Source organism: Parasteatoda tepidariorum, chromosome X2 (genome assembly GCF_043381705.1).
Source record: "Parasteatoda tepidariorum isolate YZ-2023 chromosome X2, CAS_Ptep_4.0, whole genome shotgun sequence".
NCBI classification, from domain to species: domain Eukaryota; kingdom Metazoa; phylum Arthropoda; class Arachnida; order Araneae; family Theridiidae; genus Parasteatoda; species Parasteatoda tepidariorum.
This window is the reverse complement of record NC_092215.1, coordinates 19,901,606-19,925,909: the sequence shown is the minus strand read 5'-3', so window position 1 is coordinate 19,925,909 and position 24,304 is coordinate 19,901,606. Positions and strand designations below refer to the sequence as shown.

At 28.4% G+C, this 24,304-nt stretch overlaps 1 protein-coding gene across 1 annotated transcript in view; it reads left to right on the top strand.

Annotated features, from left to right (window-relative positions):
* Nucleotides 1-22,691, top strand: part of LOC107445841 (uncharacterized) — a 34,686-nt gene extending 11,995 nt beyond the window's left edge. The window contains exons 2-9 of the mRNA XM_016060331.3: nt 10,132-10,333; nt 11,766-11,947; nt 12,032-12,169; nt 14,892-14,977; nt 15,071-15,272; nt 16,675-16,796; nt 17,748-17,895; nt 21,247-22,691. Coding sequence (XP_015915817.1) covers nt 10,132-10,333; nt 11,766-11,947; nt 12,032-12,169; nt 14,892-14,977; nt 15,071-15,272; nt 16,675-16,796; nt 17,748-17,895; nt 21,247-21,401 — 1,235 coding nt within the window. The 3' untranslated portion in view covers nt 21,402-22,691. The remainder of the gene's footprint in view (nt 1-10,131; nt 10,334-11,765; nt 11,948-12,031; nt 12,170-14,891; nt 14,978-15,070; nt 15,273-16,674; nt 16,797-17,747; nt 17,896-21,246) is intronic.
* The last annotated feature ends 1,613 nt before the right edge of the window (nt 22,692-24,304 follow it).

The following is a 24,304-nucleotide window of genomic DNA, read 5'->3' as shown; positions in this document are numbered from 1 at the left end:
AGTTTGTGTGATAGTAATCGATATATCGATTCTAACATTGTCTACTATTAGCTAAATTTGGAAATCTTAAGTATCCAAAGCACGTTTCTATTCATAATGTTAATACATATTTTTTTCAGATAATCAGGGTGCGTAGCGTTTTTCTGAAGGTGCTTATTTTCGTTTTCTAAAAGCCCTTAAAGGTGCTTTTTTCATTGAGTATTTTAAAAAAGTGCTTAATTTTCCTTTTTTCAAAATGAAATTTTTCCTTTACTATGTTGATTTTCGCTTCGAATTATGCTAAAAGACGCAGTTCACATTGTTCTGTTTAACGTTTCACAATTAATTCAACCCCTATCTATTTCGGCTTATTGTCGGTCCGTAAAGTATGAAAACGCCATTCGTTTTACACTATTCTAAATTTCATGATTTTTGACAGTTGTCAAAAAAATGCCAAAAGTTTTTTTTTTTTTTTTACTCGACGGTTAAAACAAGATAAAACCGTCAATTGTCAAAAACTTTCCAACCCTGCATAGTTATATTTTTTTAAAGTGCTTAAAAATATTTTTTGAGTGCTTAAAAGGTGCTTATTTTTTGTTGAATAATTTGTCTACGCACCCTGATAATGTAGCCCAATTTACAATTTTGAAAATTCTCATTTTAAATCTGTTATCCTTATTTATATAATTGTTTTAAATAATTACTTTTTACAATTTTTTTAAATTTACGCAATTAAATACTAATTACAATAATCAATTAAATAATATTTTTTAAATAATTACGTTGTTAATTATAAGATATACTGGCATTTTTTGCCCAAAATGTACAATTTTTAAAATAACACAAAAATCAAAAATGTTTTAATCCCTGCTTGAATGTAATCACATATCAAAGTTTATCATTGACTTGCCCAACTATAAAGTATGGGTAAAAAAAAACGAAAAAAAAAATGTCAATCTCACAAATTTGCTTATAAGCCCGAAGTTTTTGGTTTGGTTTTTAATAATTGCGTGTTGATTAAGTGATTGCTCTTCGGTTATAAAAAGCAATTAGACTGATGAGGTTTTATAAAATTATGAACTTGAAAGTAGTTTAATATATTTAGTAGATGCAAATCTTTTGCTAATCCTAGATAAAGTAAATGTGGCAATAGTTTTCGTATTTTATTTTTAAAGGTGATTTTTTAATGGAAAAAAAATGAAGGTTGTTATAAGCGGCTTATCTTTTTGATAAATAATGCTTGCTTTTCTTGGTTTAAAATAATTTTCTAAGTGCTATATCCAAGAAAACGTGATCACAGAGCAGAGTTGGTTTTTTGACGTCAAAATCCTGTCATAAATTGTTAAAATCTGATCCAAATTCTATCATGAACAAAATTATCAAATTGGATAAATTACAATTTACCATATTTTTATTTAATATTTATAATAGATTATGATTTTCTGCACCAAAATTTTGGATTTTTGACAGTAATTGTCAAAACAGAAAGGGAGTTTAATGTCAATGATTTAAATTACTTGTAATATTATATGTACTATTTATAATTACTACATATTTATAACAGCTAATAATTATTTTCTACATCAAAATATTGGGTTTTTGACAATACTCAAGAAATGTCAAAGTGCTTTTTGCCAGGGCTCTTAAAACGGGTAAAATGTCAAAAACTTGCCAATCCCTGTCTCATGTTACAAGTGCAGCTTCATCATTCATCAGAACATAATATTCGCGGCGTCCCTATCCAAATTCAAAATTAATGCTGTACAACCGCTTTCGGCGCTTTTGCTGTTCAATTCTATATTTAATCGAAATGGAAATGCTTAAACTTTTAAATCATATATTAGTTTACATACAACTGCTATTATGATTTAAATTTATTATGAGTATTTTATTGTTATTGAATCTAGATAGAACAAAAGCTCTTTTAAAGTTTACCATTTTGTTGTATTTTTAGTTTAGTACTTAAATTATTCGAAAATACTTAATGCACTGTTAGGTTTTGGAGCATAGCTCGCTTTTAACAAGCAAATCTATATTTTAACGAGCTATACTTTTTTTGTGATTCATAAACGCTTTATTTAATATTACTTCTCCCGCTCAGCAAGTTCTTTCCTAGAAAAATTCCTGTTTCGGCTAGATGAATTTTTCGTGTTGACTAATTCCATTTTGATGTCTGTGTTTCGGGCTACGAGTCCGAATTATCCGTAGAACAATTACACAACCATGAGACATTAAGACAATTCAAAGCTAACTTCTTTTGTGTTGTACTGAAATAAAAAAATAATTATATTTTTAATTTAGTTAATATATATGAATTCCTGATTTGATTTTATTTTTTACGAGCAAATATTGCGGTCTCTTCGCCCTCGTAAGCGAGTTCGACTGAAGTTTCGTTTTCTCTAACTTTCAAAGATAGTGTATCAGTCGACAGCGGCAAACCAATATCTTGAAAAAAAGAGTGAGAAATAATTTACGTTTTATGAGATTTTCTCTAACTTTCAAAGATAGTGTGTCAGTCAACAGAGACAGACCAATATCTTGAAGAGAAAAAAAAAAAAGAGTGAGAAATAGTTTACGTTTTATGAGATGAGGAAAAATAACTGAACTTTAAAACGTCTAAGGATTTTTTTTCTCGAGAATTTAAAGCAATGAAATAATGCAGTTATTAATTTTTATATAACCAATCTGCTACTTTTTTTAAATTTTATTTAATCTGACAAAAACAGATTCGGATGTAATTAAATAATTATTTTAACCTAAATCACGTAAAAATAAAAATTTAAAGCCGGACTATCGAATAATATATATTAAATTACTTTACTGAATATGTGATAGCAGAATTAGGAGTTGGTATTATTTGATTTCAAACTCAGATTCTGTTGAAATTCTAGAATAACACCAGTTGTATCTTTTTCTTTCTGATTGAAAGACCTTGCTTGTTACATGTTTAAGATTATTAAGATTCCCTTTTACTTCACCCCTCTGACAATTGAGTATGGTCGCGGCAGGGGGAGGGGAGGCATCTTAAGAATCAAGATTGAATTAGGAATGTTGCATTGTAAAGATTTTACTAACTTTTTCTGCTTAAAAATTCGCTTTAGGGTTTAATGAACTCGTCTTGTAGTTAGAAGGTTAACTGCTTTTGTTTCTATTGGCAAATTTTAGCCTCTTATATAAAAAATACATCTAGGAATTTCAAAATATGAAGTTTGAGTTTTCTTTTGAAGTACATCGCCATCAGAACTTTTGACCCATATTCTTTTCTGAAACACGTGGCTGTCTGCACGCGATGGTTTTTCTTATTTGCATGCTCTTATTGGAATGATTATATCGCGTGCTCTGAATCCATATATTTTTTAACGTAACTATACTATTTCTCCCTCTGGTATTCGAATTTATTCTAACTTGCATGCTGCCTGTTAAATGCTGTGTTCCAATCTGTCAATAATACAGTAGATGTTGCGAATGTTTATAAGTACCTACCGTTTTGTTAAAACTACCAGCATCCTGATTATAAATTATTTTAACGTGATTAGTTGTTAAATTTGCATTTTTTGTTTAAAAAGAAGAGATGATGAAAATACTTTTTTACATTTATTTCCCTCGTTTTTAAATTGAGAAATGTATGTAAAAAGTAGTTTTTTTTACTCTTCTCAATCAAGCAATTAATGGATACAAATTCTGATAATTCAAAAAATACTTTATTTTATAAACGGTGTTGAACAGTTCCCAATTCTGAGTTTACGTCTTTCAATGTATAACTCCGTAGCCTTGTAACTTTAAACCCAGCCCAAAAGACTAGAGAACTCCTGGATCAAGCATTGGGGCAAACTAGCCTTTAAGGACTTTTAAGTGAAACTAACCCACGTTTGTGTTACATGGAGAGGGAAAAACCCCAAAACCTCTCATAGTTAGTCCGACGACAAAATGGTTCTAACTTATGATCCATCTACCACTAAGAATATTTTACGTCAGCACCTGACCTGTATAATATACAAGAATGCCGTTCGCGGAAAATTTGTCACCATTGCGGAAATTTTTTTATTATTGCTAAAAATGAAAAAATCCGTCTCTTCTAAAAATGTGTATTTTTCGAATTCCCGTGAAAAGATTAATTTTTACGCCTTTTCTTACCAATGTAGACGCGATTTTGAATTATATTCACGTGATTTAAATCAAACATTCAGAGTCCTATTTACGCGATTTAAGATCGCGCATCGTGTTTCGTATTTTTACGACTTTATATTAAATATCGCGTTTTATATTGACACGATTTTAAATCCGTGATTATGATTCGTATTTAAGTGACTTAAAAATTATATCCGAATTCGTATTCACGCGATTTTAAAATCAAAAATAGTTTTTTTATTCGCACATTTTTTTAAATTAAATGTCGAGATTTGCATTCGCGTGATTTAAAAATCATACGTTGAGATTCATATTCACACATTTTGAACAACACGTTTTACTTTTTTCCTGCTCTAATTTCAGGTATTTTTTCAATTATTTAAAAAGTGTTTTTTCACATAACATTTTGGATTTTTTGGTCTTTTACCAAACTCATCCCTATCAGTGATGAGATTTTTCCGCTTTTTTTCGCTTTTGTCTCTCGAATTTGAGCCTTTTTATCAAAAACTCCGATTTTCTAAAATTTTCGTTTTTTTTTTTTTGTAAATATTCCGCTTTTCTCAAAATTCAGTCGTTGAAATAAAATTATTTCCGATTTTCAAAGATAAACAGAAAATTCAAACTACGTAGCTGCCAACCCATCCGCATTTTCACTTATTTTAGCGATTTTCTCCGCTTTTACGCCCGGATAATAAGATTTTCTGCGTTCTTACCGTCCGCTAGATAGCTCGTATTTTCTTACTCCAGACATCGCTGAATTTCATATCAAACATCGATTTTCGTATTTACCTGATTTAAAAGTTGCGCTTTGGGATTCTTATTCACGCAATTTCAATATCGTACATTGCGATTCTTATTTACGAGATTTAAAAATCCAATATCGCGATTTGTATTTACGCGTTTTTAAAATCTATGTAGCTATTCGTATTCACGAGAGTCTAAAATCCGATGTTGGGATTCGTTTTTGCTGTTGTAACATCAAACATCAATTTTCGTATTTACACGGGATTTAAAAAATAGGCTTTGGATTCGTATTCACGCGATTTCGAAACTATGCATCGTGATTTGTATTTTTAAATTTTTGAAATCCAATATCGAGTTTCATATTCACGTGATTTCAAGATTCAGAAATCCTTTATCGCGATTCTAGTAAGAAACTTTTTTCTGGAATTAATTACTATAAAGGTGACAGTTTTTCTATCAACGATTATTGGTATATATCGGCACTACAATATCAGCGAAACTGGATGAGAATGTTACTGATATTTTTGCTATAAATCACGTAAGATTTACCCTCCTTAGAATTCAGCATTTTTGCCTTTTGGGCCAATCTCATCCCTGATAATTGAGAAGCTCTGTTATCAAATTAATAAACATTTAAAATAGGACACCTTGATTTATTTATCGATAGAAACAAGATACCTCATCTTTCCTAAATTTTCTGAGTGTTAGAAACTAGATATTTTTATCAGTTTTCTCATTGTTGATCTTATATTTTTTCTGCATTGAACACCTATTGATAAACTAGCTAAGTAGAAAAACATGACTTCTGAATGTTTAATTTTTTTAATCATTTGTTTTGAAAAGAAACTATTGGATGAATATTTTATTTTAATTGGTTAAAGTTTCAAAAAATATTAAGAATATTTACAAATTTAAGGTAAAAAAAAAAATATCTAATATATATAGATCAAATTTTGTTTAGAAAGGGGAGGAAAACGCCGTATTGTTTAATCAGGGGTCTGTTTATAAGAAATTTTAGTCCGTTAACGGACCCTTCACAAAATATCTTTTCATAAAAATGGACCCTTCACAAATTTGTTTCTCATTATTGTTTTGTTAATTGAATAAACCCTTCCCAGGGCAGAAAACAAGAAAGATGGATGTAAACAAATTAAGTTTTGTCTTCGAACTAAACTTTGTCAGACGATTCTTCCATTATTCGTCCGAAATGAATATTCTGTGTTCGGCAGTATTGGCTAAATACCAAATATTTGTATGTTGCATCTCTAATTTAGAAGCGACAATTGCTGTTTATTTTTGAAAATTTAATTTTTTTTTAATTATAATTTTGCAGTACTGAGCATAATCTTGTATTTATTTACAATTTAAAAACTCCTTGAAAAGGTTTTTGCAATAACCCTATTTGCACAAATTCATAAAAGCAGGACCCTGGTTGAAAGAATGTGAGTAATTTTTTCACAATTTCCCAAAAACCAGACCCATCACAAAATGTCTGGACAGACCCCTGTTAATAATTTCCTCACATTTCTTATTTAATCATATGCTTCTTCAAAAAAAAAAAAAAAAAAACAAGTTCAGTGTTTGAAAAAAAAAACTTTTATTTTAGCCCAGTAAATCTTTGTTCATATCATTCTAAAAAAATGTCTTTGCTTTCCACACCACTACGTGTAAATGATTCAAAAGTTCATTAAACTGCCACTTTGTTCCAACTTTCTCATAGTGAGGCTTTTAAAAGGTTGGCAAAATTTTTGGAAGCTTTGGTTTTTAATAGTCTACTGCAGTGTTTCCCAAACTTATGACTTTTGTGTATGCTTTCTAAATTTTTTGTAGCGCTGTGTACCACTAATAAAAAAAATGAATGCATTTTTTACTTTAAAAAAAAATTTGCGCAAAAGTTTAAAACCACAACTGGCTGTTGACACCACTAATTATTAACTGTTAACTCTGCAAAAAATAGCCAATAGAAAAATACGTAATAGTAAATTTCCATGGCTAGCTTTGTTTTTAAATAAAATGTTTTGAAATCTTCGTTTGTTGCAAGATATTTCGCATAAGAATAGGTACCCCCACTAAACTGTTCCTGTACCCAGGGTACGCATACCACACTTTGGGAAACACTGGTCTACTGCTCTATAAAATATTTTGCAATGGCAGTTAATTGTCTGAATTCTCAATTTTTGACAAACTTTTAATTAATACGAGAAATTTACCAATGCAAATGTTTTAAATCACCAATGTCTTGAATTGAAAGAAAATCCTACTCTGGTATTTTGTGTGAACTTGTGTAGATGGTGAACCCAGGTTTTATTAGTATACAAATCTGTCTTGAAATTATATTTGAAATAAAATTTGTAATATCTTCTTTTTTTACATTAATTTTTTCAAAGTAAGAGGATATATATTTTTTTTTCTTGAATTGAAATGAGCATGTGAAAGTATGAAAAATTACCTGCTTAATAGATTTGCATTGATAGGAGTAATAAAATTTTTTTAATGAAACAAAATTTTTAACAGTAATGATAAGCATGTTTTGTCTATCAAATTTTATTTAACTCCAGGTCATATGTTCTGCATTTTTTTCTGTATAGGCATAGTCTTTCCCAATTTATATGTATCTATATATATAGTCTTAGTTTCAGACAGAGCTTGTGGAGTTAGTAGTTGAAATGTTAAGACTTCAACTAATACACTTATACTCAAATAAAATTTCCATCAAATTCCAAGAAAGTATTAATACTATAAAGTATTTGTTAATTTCAAACAAGGATGGCAAACCACAATTTAAAAAAAAAATACACCTAAAGATATTTTTCTTCTACCCAAAGTGGTAGAAACTCTTTTTATAAGAGAAATGTCAAATATTAACTGAATTATTTAAATATTTTATTATTGCAAACTAGTTTAAATAATGGTTTAATAATATTGGTAATTTCATTAAGTTTTTTGAGATTTTCTGAGTGGATTTTTATAATTGTGTACAAAAATTATATTTGCTTAAAATTTTCCCAGCTATGGCAAAATATGCAGAAAAAGAAATTGACATTAAGGGGCCAAACTCCTTTTTAAAAGACTAATTTGAAAGTATACTTTGATTTAAGCAAATGGAGGCCATCTCATAAAGAATATATTTAGATTCAATAGTTTTTTCTCTCTTAAAGACAAATTTTCAGAAGAAATGTTTAAAATATTGAATCAAATGCTATGTACATTTTCTTAAAAATCTATGCTCTTTTTGTTAAGCACAGGGTTGGCAGGTTTTTGACATGTGACAGTTTTTGGCAGTTTAAACCATGGTTTAAACCGTCACGTCAAAAACCTCACTGGGGAAAATGTCAAAAACCTATATTCATATGTGAAATTTAATTAATACATAAAATTTATATATTTTTTATAAAGGATAGTGTTTCTAAATATGTTCTAGAAAAAATAAATTTAAAATTTTGAAGAAACACTTATATTTTGAATAGTAACCAAAATCTTGTACTTTTGAAAGCTCACATCTTTTGTAATATTATGTATTCATTTTCATGTGTTATTGAAAATCTGCAGTGATATTATTAAGAAATTTATTTATAACCAAATTTAGTGTATAGTATAGATTATACTAAAAATTAGACATTTTTAAAGATAAACATTAGCAGTTTTGTACATTAGACATCTTTTAAAGAAAAATCTTTTTAATATTCTTTTAAATCTTCTTAATAATCTTTTTAACATAAGACAATACAAATTTAAGTGCTTTCTGTTAAATACACAGAGTAGTTAGTGTCGATTTACAGTATATTCAGCCTATTCATTTACTATGCTGAAAATTTAGTTTATCCAAATACTTGTGAATTTCATTTTGCTGAATACTATATAGTTTTGTTGAATATCTAAATATTCAGCTGTTGAATAATTACTTCTTGCTTTCAAGATATGCATTATTTGTATTCTTAATACAAGTGGAGAAAAAAAAATTAAGAGATAAAAATTGTTTTAAAATGATAAGTGTAATAATTATAAATAAATATAATAAACAATATGAATTATATTTATCATTATTCATAAATATAACTACTTTTAAATTCAAATTAACATACTGGATAATAAAGATATTCGGTATAACATTAAAAAAAAAATTTTATACACTTGTATCTTATATCAAGTTTGTATTTATACAACATAACTTGTAAGTTCCTTATAAATATTAGTTATATGTTCCTTATATGTCAAAAATGCATAGTAATAAACTTTTAATTTTCTTAAGTATCAAAAAGAAAAAAAAAATTTTTTTAAATATAAATATTTAAACAATTTTTGTGCAAAATTTTTCTGCACATGCATTTGAATATAAATTTCTGAGATTTTAAATCTGTTATTTTACCTTAATTTTAATTAAAAAATATTTTAAAACCTGCTGATTACCTATAGTATAATTAAATTTCAATATAATGCATGGCAACTGTTGGTAGTTTTGAAGTTTATATATTTTTTTGGCAAACTTTAGTTTTTGACATTTTTGACGGTTTAAACCAGTATTATACCCTTGTCATGTCAAAAACCTCTTTTTGACGTCAAAAACCCAACCCTGGTTAAGCATGCATTTCTAGCTGTGCCCACTTTTTTAAAACACATTTTGAGCCGTGTCCAGACAGTGGTGATTGTATTCCGCGTTTTTTGCAACATTCTTTTGGGTCTAAATACTTAAAGCAGGTTACGCGAATATCACAGAATTCCACTATTTGTATTAACTTGTTTTAAAAATCATACATCTCAATTCCTATTCACGTGATTTAAAAATCCAATATCACGATTTGTATTTACGTTTTTAAATCCAACATCGCGATTCGTGTTTACACTAGTTTAAAATCCAATCCCGCAATTCGTATTCACGTGTTTGTAATGTCAAGCATCAATTTTTGCATTTATAGATGATTTAAAAAATATGCATTGAGATTCACATTCACGCAATCTAATAATTATCCACTGTGATTCATATTTGCGTATTCATATTAAAAATTCATTATTGTAATTGTATTTTCGCTTTTTTGAAATCCAATATCACCATTCATATTCAAGCGATTTTAAAATCGAATATTGCGATTCTTGTAAGAATTATGTTTTTTCTTGAATTAGTTGCTCTAAAAGTGTGATATCCTGCATTAGTAAGTAATTTAATTATAAATGTTGGTTTAAAAAGTTATGTTAAATATTAAACATGTATGATATATAAATTGATGTAGATTTTTTGCTTATAAAATTTTCAGGGTTTTGACATCTGCTTTTTTTTATTTCTAGTTGTACTTGTAACTGGTGCTTCTGGATATGTTGCTTCATACATCATCAAACTACTGTTAGATGAAGGCCATAAAGTTAGAGGAACTGTTCGAGATTTGAATAATGAAAAAAAGATCAAACCTTTAAAAGAACTGAGCCCTGAAGCTCGTTTTCCTCTTGAACTGGTAGAAGCAGATTTATTAAAAGAAGAAACATGGAAAGAGTAAGTTTTTCAGTTCCTTTTTACCACTCTAGTCCTTCCAACCACTTTACTTTTACTCCCCATGGCAGAAGCACGGCGATATTGACGCAGAACATTAGAGTTCTTGCAGAAAGATTTTTCTTTTGAAAAGTAAAATATTTTAGTTTTCTTTTCTACAGAAAGTTACACGTAAAATTTGAATCGTGTTTTTAAATATCCCGATATATTTCAAACAATATGGAAAATTTTAATCGTGCATTTGAGTATTTACTTTTTAAGGTAATGATTCTGTCTATTTTTCTGCTGTTATTGCTATTGATTTCTCTATAGTTTTGAAATCCGATCTTTTTCATACGATATTATTTATTACAACAGCCTAATCTCGAAATGAAACATGCAATTAAGTTACACCTTTTAGAGGAAGCAGATTCGAGTGATTTCATGGTCAATCTTTTATTCGGCAATTACTACTACAGATTTCATTATTTTTAATTATTTTTTTTTATTGTGATGATTATTTACAAAATGCAAAGAAGGAAATAATTAGTGTGTTCCCCCCCCCTAACAAAATGAGAAATATCACCCATAATATTGTAATAAAAAATTGTTACATGTTTAATTTAAAAAATTGTATAGTTTTTTTATAAGCACAGCACTTTTGTTATTTTAAATTAGTTACACATCTGTTTGTTATTATTAAAAGTATCTTGCAGAAAGATAGTAGTGCTAGAGAGTTTTGTCGCAGATAGCTCGAAAAAATTCTGTCTCAGGGGTTTTACTTAAGCTAAAAAATCTGTCTAAATAGTGGCATAAAGGAACTAAAATCAATGTTTAGATTAATAATAATTAACAACTTCCTCATTAAATTGTAATATTAAGTAAATAGTTGTAATAATATAGTAAATAATATGGATCAAAAAGTATTAATAGTGAAACGTTTTTAGAAAAACCACTTAATAGTTACAATAATTTTGACGATATTTTTTATAGATATGTAATATAAATTATAATTGAAGAGATTCAAACTAACTAAACTCAAACTGGTAGCTAAATTTATGATTTAATATAATATTTTCAGTTATGCAACTTTAAATCAAAATAATTTTGCCCAGAATTACGTAAAAATAATTCAAATGAATTGAAAGTTAGTGTGTTATTTTGTGGTAAAGATTTTAAGGTATTATCAAAATTGAGCAAAAATTTCCAAGTTTTAATTTTTGTTCTCTACCACTACAGAAAATCATTTGTGGAAAGCAGAGCAGTTGGCGTCCCTATTGTAGTAGTAATTATAATGCAAGTATTGTGCATAATTTAATTTCTGATAAAATGTTCCTAAAGGCAAAGAAGAAACTTGCCTCAGGTTTTTGACTGATTTTTGATGTGTTATGTCAAAAACTATTTATTGACATCATAAATTCAACCTTTGATTTGAGACAAAGTTTTATTTATCTAGGGCTGTCAAAGATTGTACTTACGTTATTCACACTGCATCACCTTTCCCAAACGCATCACCAGCAAACCCTGATGAAGTTATTAAACCAGCTGTAGAAGGTACTAAAGTAGTTCTACAAGCATGTGCTGATGCTGGGACAGTAAAAAGAGTTGTACTCACTAGCTCTGTTGCTTCTGTTCATGGTATGTTTTATTTTTAAGCATTACTTACATTTTTAAATTTATTTTTAATATTTTTGGACTAATTTATTACTTAATATACCTTAGGGGAAATGATAATGGAAGAAGGCAAAGTATACAATGAAGGTGATTGGACAAATACAGAATCTATTTCGCTTGATACTTATTCAAAAAGTAAAACTCTCGCTGAGCGATTTGCTTGGGATTTTGTTAAAGAACTGCCCGGTAATATATTTCAAATTGATATTTTTATTTTTGCCCTAGTAATAAGTGCCTAAAGTGTTTAAATGTTTAAAAAATTTCATGCGTATATAAATTTGATATGTCTTATTTTTATCTTGTATACTTAATACTATTTTTATTGTCAGTGATATGTTCTCAGGAACAAAAACTTTCATCTAATCTTTTTCTAGTTAAAAGGTTAATTTCCAGTCATCAGTGTGTGAGGTGATCTTATCAAATAGCTCATTTTGTTTGTAGCATACAACATAAAAATGCATTATATGAACTCAAATCTGCATTTCCAGAGATATTAATTTTATTGAACAATTCTATTGAATATGAAACGAAGGTCTTTTTTTTTATATTAAATGCATCATTGAAGAAAGCGTTTCTTTATTTGGAAATAAATCACTCATTTGGCTTCTTTTAATTTGTTCATATAGTAGAAACCCCGCAAACTTTGGTTTGATATTCCATTCTCATTAAGGTAGGAAAAGTTCCTTTTTCTAATTAGCTGTCTTTATTATTAATTAGTTAGGTTTGACATGATTTTAGCAAAATAGTTGAGTATGAATTAAATTTCAAAGAAATAATTGTCGGATGATAGTTTTTTTACAACAATGATTTTCTAATATTTATTTCAATACGTAGTTGTTTTCTTTATAAAATTCAGCTTATTCTAAACACAGATATAAATAGTGGACCGATAAAATTCATAAGTACGATGGAAATAAGTTATCCGCTGCAGATATTTGGTGATAAAGTAGAAACACACCTAGCCAAATAGCCTTAAAAATGTAATCAGCGAATAACTGCAATGCCCCCTTGTGTAGAAAACAACATACAAATTTGTTGCATCTGATTTTTACCTTGTATACTTTATATGTCTGATACTGTACACTTATGACGCCCGGTGGCTGAGTGGTAGTACAGTAGGGAACCGATTATCCGGAACGAACGGGACCATCGCTATTCCGGATAACTGATTTTTCCGGTTTTCTGAATCGCTACAAAGAGCCGATTTTTTTATTGTTAAACCCAACTAAAAAAAAAATTGTTAGGAAATAATCTTAAAAAGAAGAAAAAACGATGAAGTAATACAGTAATGATTATTTCTAAAATGATGGTAGTAAACATCTTTCAAAAAAGAAAGAAAAATCCTATGAGGGAAAAAAAATTTTTTTTTAAAAATGGCGGGGAAAATTTATCGAATTTCGTTCCAGTTTTTTGGTTTTCTGATTCGGGTTCTGTACTGTACTTCTTTCTCTCGTGCCACAGGTCCTTAGTTCGATCCTCGGGACTGGGCAGGGTCGACACAGCCTTTCATCTCTTCAGTGAGTCGATAAATGAGTATCAAGCATGCTTGGGAGCTAAACACTGGGGGTTTCGCATTCGGCTGACCACCTAACCGGAACATCTGCTCTTGCACTCCAGAGCTCAAGGTCAAGAAAACTGAGATGGGCACAGTAGGCCTTTGCCCTCTATGGGCGGTCGCGCCACTGAGTTTAGTTACTGCACACTTATACCATATTGATGCTAAGTAAATTTAAATTAGGTTAATTAAGGTTTTTAATTTCTTAGTGTTACAAGCAAAGTTTAATTTTCTTTAAAAAAAATCTCATTTATATAAATTGAATACTCACGAGCACTGTCTGTGAAATTTGCTTAAGTATAATATACTAATTTTAATTAGTATATGCAGTGATACTATTTTTGAAATAAAACTGAAGATGTGAGTTATGTATTAAAAGTAGAAAAATTTAAGAATTTATAAATTGTGTAATATTGAACTTCATTATTGATAAAAATAATGTGCAGTTTTTATGATTATCATTGGTCTGAACTTTGCTGAGCATAGTAAACTCTTTTAGATGCCCTTACCTTCAAAAGTAGCACAATGTGGCAGGGTTCGTTGATTTAAATCAGCTTGATTTAAATCACGATTTAAATCAAATGATTTTTTAAAAAAATCATTGATTTAAATCAATTGATTTTTATATATATATAGATTGAATATTTAAAATATATAGATTGAATATTTATTTTTTGATGAATGACAACATTTATAAACACAATCTGCTGCTTTTATTTTGCCATTTTATAAATCAAGAGAAAAAAAAAGAGATCACAATTTAAAATTAAATTTATGGTGTGCTAATTGAAACTTTGTGTTACTAGTTAAAGTAGTATTCTTTAAATTATCTTTTTTATCTTGTCTTTTAATTTCAATCATGCCTTGTATTAAAATGGTCGCTATGCATTATAATGAAAAATTATTTTAATAAGTTAGAGCTTCTAAAATATTGTTATAATATAGTTTTAATATTAATTTAATTTTGATTAAACATTTAAAAAGTTTTTTTAATCATAAATTAAAGCTCTTATAGTGTATTTGAATAAAAATCAAAAAAATCTGATTTAAATCAAAAAAATCCGATTTAAATCAAAATAATCAGATTTTCTTGATTTTTTTTAAAAAAAATCAAAAAAATCACGAACCCTGCAATGTGGATAATTTAACTTTTCTTTTAAATATGTAATTATAATATTAAATATTAAAAAGAAACTTAAGCTTTAAGTTTTAGATGAATTTAATGACAAATATATATTGATGTCTTTAAGAATCGTCAAAATGGGAATTCAAAATTGTGTAAAATTGTTTTGTTGCAAATTCATAATCCACATATTATTGTTTGTTTGAACATTCAAATTTAATTTATTTCAGAGGATAAAAAGTTTGAACTGGCTGTTATTAATCCAGCATTGGTGTTGGGGCCTGTTTTGAACGGAGAGCCTGGAACAAGTGTAGAGGTAGTTTTTTTAATCTTTTTTTAAGGAAAAAAAGTTATGATAAATTTATGATTGTTTTATATGATAAATTTTAAAAAAAAAATTTTTTTTCAGGTTATAAAGAAGCTTCTTGAACGGGCTATGCCAATGATTCCTAAAGTAAATTTTGATGTTTGTGATGTAAGAGATGTTGCTTTAGCGCATGTAAAAGCTATGACTCTACCTAATGCAGCTGATCACAGGCATATTGTGACCACTCAAAATGTGTGGCTTAAAGATATAGCTATGGTTCTTTCAAAGGAGTTTAAGCCTCATGGTAATATATTATTGATTGGAGTACTTAAACTTACTTGGAGTGTTTCATTGCTTAACAAGTGCTTTTTTTTTTGTTGAAAAATCTGGCTACGCACCGTGATACGCGATTTTTGATTTTTATCCCTAGTTGGTTATAATAATAAATAGGGTCAAATTGTTACAACTTGGACTTAATTCACCTACTTAAAAATTTAGCCGACGAAATTTAAAGATTCTTTTGCTTACAATTATTTTTAATGTAGCTAGCTCAACAGAATATAACTTCAGTTGGTAAATTATAACTTATAAGAATGTGTGGCTTAAAGATATTTCGATTATTTCAATGGAATTAAAGCTTTATAGTAAGTATGAGGAATTGCCTTTCTAAACCTGTGTAATCAGAAATTTTATAATTAAATGGTAATATCTGTTAGGAGAAAGTCTGCTTTTAACAAAAGACTGCAATATATCTATACATATACAGCAGAATTTTGACCTGCAGTTATTGAAGCTTTTAACTGTTTTCAAATGGCTTCCCTAATTCAATGAAAATTTTAAAGACCAAAACAATGAAAATAAATTGACAACTGAAGCTGGACATCAGCTTCAGTTGTCATTGTTTTCCTCATTAAAATTTTCTATTGGTTTCAATTTTCTTATGAAATTTTTGCTGCATTGCACAACTTTCCTTTCAGATTGTAGTATTTAACTGCTTTATACACAAAGTGCTTAAAGGTGCTTATTTTTGATTTACGTTTTTTAAAAGCCCTTGGAGGTGGTATTTTATTCGGGGTTTGTTAAAAGTGATTTTCAAAGAATTTTTCTGATACATGATTTTTGATTATCTTTTTAACCCTAGTTACTTAGACATTCTCAAACATTTCAGTTTAAATAGACTATACCATGGAAGTGATAATGCAAGAAATTTGAAGAGGATGGAATATGCTTTTCATTTTAAGATTCCTTACTCATGGATTTTTCTATTAAAGCTTGTTCTACATTATTTGCTGTTCTTCATTTTGTGGTGATTGTTGAAATCAGCAAAAATGTTAAAATAGATTAATGTCATCCATTCATTTACTTTTGATTTAGGCATAGTTTCCCTCTAAAACATGGGAAGTTATATTATCAAGAACTTTACTACAAACAGTTAAAAAATGTTGTTTGGTTATTCAGTTGTAGCTGATTAAAAAATGTGTGCAGGCTAATGTGTTTTATGCCTTGTTTTTCTTTTCTCAGGATTGTGACTTTATTCTACATAGCCATCATTTAATTATCATTTCCTTTGTTGGATATTTAATTTATTCATTATGCATTTTTAATTTGATGAAACTCTGAGTTCATGATTAATTATGCTTAGCACGTTAACTATTTAAATAAATAACTGTGTGAAATTGAAGTGTTCTCTTTGTTTAATAAAATAGGTTACTGTGTACCAACAACTATTGCTCCTTACTTTGCTGTCTGGTTAAATAGCTTTTTCGACAAAACTGCTAAGTCTATATTGCCACGAATTGGAAGGGAATTCAGATTTGACAATAAAAGGGTAAATATCTAACATACCAATTTATTGCTTAGTACAATTATGATTTTTAGCATTTATGTTCTGTGGAGTATTTTTTATGAAGTGTCATTCTTTTTAGACAAGTCTTTTTAGTCACTAGACCTATATTTTCATTGTCCCTGGTATCTGCTTAATGCATTACTAATTAAATTAGGCTATATTTTGACTTTAAATTAGGCTATATTTTGACATTTAATGCTAAAATTATTTTGAATTAGGCTATATTTTGACAGTTTTATATTAAATCCAGATTCTGCTTTTTATGGATCCTTTGTAAAAAAATATTAATTTGCTAATAATCTTACTAATTTTTTATTATAATTTTATTAATTTATTGCTCCACAATACATTCCCAGGAAAATAACATTGATCCTTTGAAACATTTATGAACAATTTTTCATTTTCCTTCGCTAATTGATAATTAATAGCACTAAGATCCATTAAGTCTTTGTATGCATCAAAACTATGTCACTTTTTATTTTTATTAAAGCGCTGTCAGTAAAACAAATTTAAAAATTTTAAGCAAAATACAAGAGTTGCTATGTTTATAGTTAATATCCAACTATAAAGCTCGTAAGAGGCAAGAAATATTGTTACGATAGTTTAGATTTTTCATAAGTTCATTCGAGAAACAACTAATGATTTCTCATGCTAGTTTTCTACATTGTCTAATAATTATTAGTGTAGCAATTAATGTCTTGTTGATCTTAATGATAATTTTTTATATTTGCAATTATTTAAATTCTTTAGTTGCACCATTATATATTTATTTTAGACCATAGTAATAGCACAAGAGTATCTTTGAGAAGCTTGACACTTAAGTGAATAAATTTTGTTGTAAATATGTGTACTGTTATTGAAAAATATGCTAATGAACATATTAATAATTGATGCAGTTCAACCAAAAGTATTTCAATTCAATCTTTGTTCTAGATGAAGGAAGAATTGGGAATTACTCCAACTGAATTAAATCAAACTTTGATTGATACTGCTTATAGTTTAATTGAAGGTGGATTCGTGAAAAAACAAAAGAAATACAAGCAAAATAGGAAAGATTCTGTTGCAGAACCAAATAAACAAAGTAAGATATTTCATAATTTGTCCCTTTTCTACAACTTTAAGCATCTAATTGTGTATTTCTACAGTTTCTTTTCTTGTAATATCTAGTGTACAGGGTAACAAAAAAATATAGGGATCATTTTTGAATGTTTATATTTCCAAAATTTTTTACATAAATTCAGCAATGCCTCTCAATATGTCGACCTCCGGCATAATAGATTTGCCACAACGCTTCGGCCAAGATTTTAAAGCACGCAAAATGATTTCCTGGGGGATTTTCTTAACCTCTTCTCTTTGAAGGCCTCTCAATGTAGAAATTCTTCGCTTAATCAGTTTGTTTTTCAGATGTCCCCATAGGAAATAGTCGCATGGTGCAGCATCAGGACTGTTTGGAATCCATTGTTCTGGTCTCAGGAATAGCACTTGCTGATCTGTTAGGAATTTCTGGGTGACCTTAGATGCATGTGATGGGGCAGAGTCCTGATGGAACACAGCATCACCATTAGGGTACAATCTGCAGTAATCATCCTTAAGAAAGGGCTTTAATATCTTCTGTATATAATACTCTGAATTTATTTTGGCCCCAGGTTTCACAAACCGAGGTTTGGTCACACCATGGTTGGATATGCCCATCCAAACCATTACGCCTTTGGGATGAGGCACCGTGGTTGATGGTGTCAAGTCTCGCCTGTTCTGCCCGCGACTAAGATATTGAACTTTAGATTTAGCATTGGTATCAGATAGATAGATCCAAGCTTCATCAGTTGTAAGGAACTTTCACCATCTGTCCTTACGGAGAAGCTTGTAGAGGGGTCATGAACGTTGCCTCCTAATCTGCACCGATCTCTCACTTAAATGATGACATTTAGATTTTTTATGGCATTTTTTCTTCAACTTTTGTTTTAGTTGATAGCTTACAACTTGCTGACTCACGTTAAGAGCTTTAGCCATGCTCGCCTGTGTTGGTGGATCCGGTTTTGATGTCATCTTATCAAGCTTCTGCAAATCTGATTTCTTCAATTTGCTTGGCCGTCCACTTTTTCTTGGTTTTGCATTATTTTGCATCTATCCGAGTTTCGAATTCTTGATGCGACTGATATGGCTGAGTGAAATCGCAATACCTTTCTTTTTAAAATGGGTTTGTATAATCCTGTGGCTCCAGCGAAGTGTGGCTAAAAATGCTTGTACTTGACCAATTAGCTTTTTGTCAAATTTCTTCAAAGGCATTTCTGTGATTTTATGAAATAGTATTGCAATTGAAAGTCTAATAGCAGAGCTTTAGATCAGTAAGCTATATATGTAAAAAGGTTTTAAAACTTTAGTGGTAGATAGCCACAAAAGTGATCCCTATACTTTTTTGTTACCCTGTAACTCTCTCTTCCCAATCTTGAAAATTTTATATGTGCTTTATTAATATTTTCCTTATCCTATTTGTTTAAAAAGGTTCTGAAATGTGTCTAAAGGGCCTCAACTTTCAACTGTTTTCATGGTTAAAAATCCAAATATGTTAACAGAAAAAAAGACATATTTATTTAGAAAAAGCACCTTTTTGTGTCATGGTTCGTAACCTAATAGTTAGAATTACTTAATTAGTAATATTTGAGATCAATCTTTAAAATTTCATTTTGCTTTAAGTATTTAAAAAAAAAAATTATAGAATAAATATTAAAAACACTGAAAATTGTTTAGGAAATGAAATTGTCTTATAAGTAATTAAAAATGGAATACTATGTCTGCCAATTGTACAATTTTTGATCAGATGTTTCTTTGGTGCAAGAGTAATGAAATATAGCAATGAAATATTCCAAAATAGCTTTGTTTATACATCTGCAGATAGATTTAAAAAAAAAATGCTGCAAATTAGTCCAAACTTGTTTAATGCGGTTCTTTTAAGCAATTTCTCTCCAAGAGGTAGAAAAAGCATAAGTATTAATAGCTTTATGATAAAAAATAAGCTGTCCTGTGAACAGAAAATTGTTAGAAATTTTGGAAGTCTTAATTTTTCAGCTTTTTTTAAACTGTTATTTAGCTTGAAGAAATGCTTTGAACTCTTTTTAGGATTGCTTCAATATTTAGATTCCTATAAGGCAGTCTTGCTTAACAATATAGCCAGGCAAGAATCTGTGATTTTGTTTCTTTATCGTGTTTCTCTTTAATATTTTCAGAATTTCTACTTTCTTGTTAAAGTCAAATAGCCGAAAATTTTATATTGTGCAATTTTCGGTATGTTTATGAAATATTTATATCGAACTTTAAATTGATAAAGATTGAATCTATGTGCTGGCAATTTAAATGTTTTAAAGTGGTTTAAATGGTCCTTCACTAATTTATTTTATTTATTTTTTTTAATTTATTTATTTTGCTAATTTAACTGAGGTTATGTACATTAAAAGTATAACTGTTTTAAATTTGTTTTAATAATTTAATTCAATATCAATGAAATTTTCACAACTTAAGTTAAGCATATTTGTAAAATAACCCCTTTCATGATTAGTGTTATGCACTTTACAATATGTGAAGTGCTCAGCCAAACAAATCTTTAAAACATTGCTAATAAAGATAGTCAGACGCTGGAGAAAAAAATTTGTTAAAGCAGCTTATCTTATGTTCTTCCATAAATATGCTTTGTAAAGTTGAAGAAATGCTACAAGCTGCTTTATCAATTAAACTGAAGTTGTCATAGTCAATTTTGACAGTAAATTTTTCATATTTGTTTTTAATTTTATGTAGGTAGTAATTAAATCTTAACTTTGATATTAATATTCAATTATTCCAAATTTGAACAGTTTCATACAGTATATTCTCAGACCAATTGAACTAATAGTGATCTAAGGTTTTTATTTCCCATGCATTTCTTTTTGCAATTTAGTGAAGCTGTAATCTATTTTTACTGGATAATCTTTTATTATTTTAAAGTTACTGTATTCGTGTAAATAGCATAAAAAATTTTATAAAATAATTTGTTTTGATTGAAATTTAATAATTTTTCTTAAGTTCCTTTTTCTCTAAAAGGGTGGTTGGCGCAGCATGTCCACATTTGGATCCTGTGCCATTAAACTCTACATTCAATCAATTAATCAGTTTTCTCTAAAAGGGCTGTGGATTAATTGTTCTTGCTGCGTGCTCTCAATTATTTCTAGTTTTTTCAATTTTTTTACTTAATTTTGCTTTGATTTTTGTATTATATAAAAGGTCAATTCTATATTTTTCTTTGCAAAATATAAAATATATATTTAATAAATTTATTGCCTCAAATTTTTGGCTAAAAATTTCATTTCTCTGTTGAATATATAAATCTTTGTTTTTTTTTTCCTGGGATATTGACATGTATACATAAGGTTTTTGTTGAACTTGTGATGCAATTCTTTTTCAGGTGAAGAAAAAACTGATCAAACTGAGGAAACAAAAGAAAATGAAACAGAAAAAGGCACTGATGAAATGAAAGAGTTAGAACCAGAAGACAAACCTGAAAAGTTAATTTGTGGAGAATCTGAAACTAAAGCTGTAGAAACTCCTGCTGCCCAGTAGACTTTTATGCTTGAATACATGTGCGTTTGCTATTTCCTCTAAGATTTTATTATCTGTGCCTTTTTGTTGCTATTTTAAAAATATTACTTTCATGCTACCTGGTAAAAAAGAAAAAAAATATTTTAATACCATTCCTATGTGCATTTTTTTCTGTTTTTTGGATTTGTATAGAAATAAGAATAAGATGCTTCAACTTAACTGTTCAGCTTATCTTTTTACTGAATATTAAAGCTTTAATTCTATCTTCTGTGATATTTCAGTGTGTATATAAACTCATCTTATGTAGAAATATGGTTTATGGGTTTTAATTCTTGTAAATTTTAAGGTAAAATTAATATTTGTTTTGTTGTGTATTTTTAAAATTTGTTACTAATCATACTGTTTGCGGCATTTTGCACTTATAGTGACAAATTTAATTTTAATTAATTTTAGGTTATTAGCAAGTATTATATAAACTTTTTTTTAACATTAAATAGTTCATAATTTAAGCAAATCCAAATGACCACTAAGAACTATGTTATGTTTGCAAATGGATTTTTTTGTTTTATTTATTTACTTCGGCCAGTTTAATTTGCAACCTTTTTCAACAACTTGTTTACTTTTAAAAGAAAGCCAGTTTGATTTATAGTAGTTAGCAAGCTTTTCAATAAATTGATTATTCTTCTAATGAAAAGTATTTACAAGTTTGAATCATTCCAGTGTATTAATAATAAAATATACATGTTGTGAGTTCTCTTTATACTTTTACACTTACCTAGTTAGCCTTGAAATTTTTAATGTTTTATTTCTATAAAATTTTGCTTGTGCTTGTCTACTGAGTGACTAAAAATGTGCAATTTACATAACTCTTTGTATGAACTTGTAAGTGTTTGTTACACTCATATACAGCGTTATTTGGAAACTATATACACCATTAGAAGAGCTTTTTTATTGCATGTGATCATGAATTTAATTTGCTCAAAGTGAACTTTTTTTTTAATGTTTAAGTATTTATAAAGTAATTTGTCATTGATGTTTAATTTTTTATTTACATTTACAGTATTTTTTTATTGCACTTTGTTTTATAACTGAGCAGCTAGCTTATTGCTTAATGCCCTTGAAAAGTTGTGTAATCTACTTATTTTTGTTTTTAATTATTTGTAATGTTTAATATGTCATTCAATTTTATGCTGTTGTGCATAGGTAAATGAGTTTCACAATTTTGAGTGAAGTATCTTAACCAATATTGAATTTTCACACTGAAGTGCACAACTGTAAACTGCACAATAAAATTTTAATGTAATTCTGAAATGTTTGTTTTATTTTAAGTTACTGTCTAAAACTATCAAGAGCTAAAAAGTGATTGCTCATAGATAAAGTATTATGAAGTGGGTTTTTCAAAGACCCTCTTTGTTTCTAGGGTTCGCATTTTGTCCTGTTTCTTTCTTTTAGAAACCTTTTTCTTACAGAACACTGTAAGAGGAAGAAACAACGAAATGGATGAAACTGAAATTGATAAATACAATTGCTTAGGGATTACTAGGGATGCTTAGGGATAGTTCAGCCTTAAAACAAAATTTAATATAGTGTAAAAAAGTTGAAATTCTTGACATATAATTTTAATTTATGTTACTGTTTGTTAAAACTATTTCAACAATCGATGCTTATTTTCTCATGCTAATTTCATGCAAATTTATATTTCAGAAGAAAATGGTATGAAATAAATTTAAAGAGACAGAAATAATGTAACTCAAAAAAGTAAGGATTTTTCTGGAAAAATATTTTTAATAATTTTATTAATTGTCCCTTGTATTAATCTTAACTTTTTCCCCAGAATATCGCTCAATTTTTTTTTATTAATTTATATACGCTTGCATTTTGGAAGCCAAGTTTGATTTTATATAAAAACATGGAAAGAAACTATTTATTTCAAGAATTTAAGAGCTTGCTATGCTACAAATTATGGGGGTTTTTTTATTTGCAAATTTCTTAGAAACAAAGTTCAGAAGCAAAGTCTACAAAGTAAAATTAAAGTGTGGCACTAAAAGTCTGGGGCAAAAAAAAAAAAATTAACATTTTTGTCTATTTTATCAATGTACATCCTCACTATTTCACTTAACAGGTATGCTTATTTTTCATTACTAGTTTCATAAAAGTTCCAAAGAGAAGTGTGTGCAGCAAATTGAAAGAGGGACACAGAAATATTTAATCTTAAAAACTTGTTCTACTGTTTAAATAAGTGAATTTAAAGAGTGAGACCAATGGAAGCTGTCTCAAAAATTGAAATGCTCTGCAGTACAATAATTTAAGTGCACAAAACAAATTTGAAAAGTGACAAAAACTATATACAGTACAGAACCCGTTATCCGGAAATCAGAAAACCGGAACAAAATTCGATAATTTTCCGCCATTTTTAAAAAAAAAATTTTTTTTTTTTCCTCATAAGATTTTAGGATTTTTCTTTCTTTTTTGGATTTTAAATTTTAGTACAANTTTTTTGAAAGATGTTTACATTACCATCATTTTGGAAATAATCATTAGTGTATTACTTCATCGTTTTTTCTTTTTAAGATTATTTCCAAATAATAATTTTTTTTTTCAGTTGGGTTTAACAATAAAAAAAAAACGGCTTCTTGCAGAGATTCAGAAAACCGGAAAAATCAGTTATCCGGAATAGCGATGATCCCGATCGTTCCGGATAATCGGTTCCTTACTGTATCTGGAAAAGTCAAAATTTCTACAGAAATTCCAAAAAAGTTTTTACCGCGAACTTGTAGACTTGATTCCGATTCATTTATAAACAAATAAAAATATCTTTCAAGAGATGAAATTCTCTTTATTCACATTTCAAAAAGTATTTCTCAAGATTTTTCTCATTGTCACATCTCAAAAGTAAACCCATAAAATCTCATAATGAAATTGAT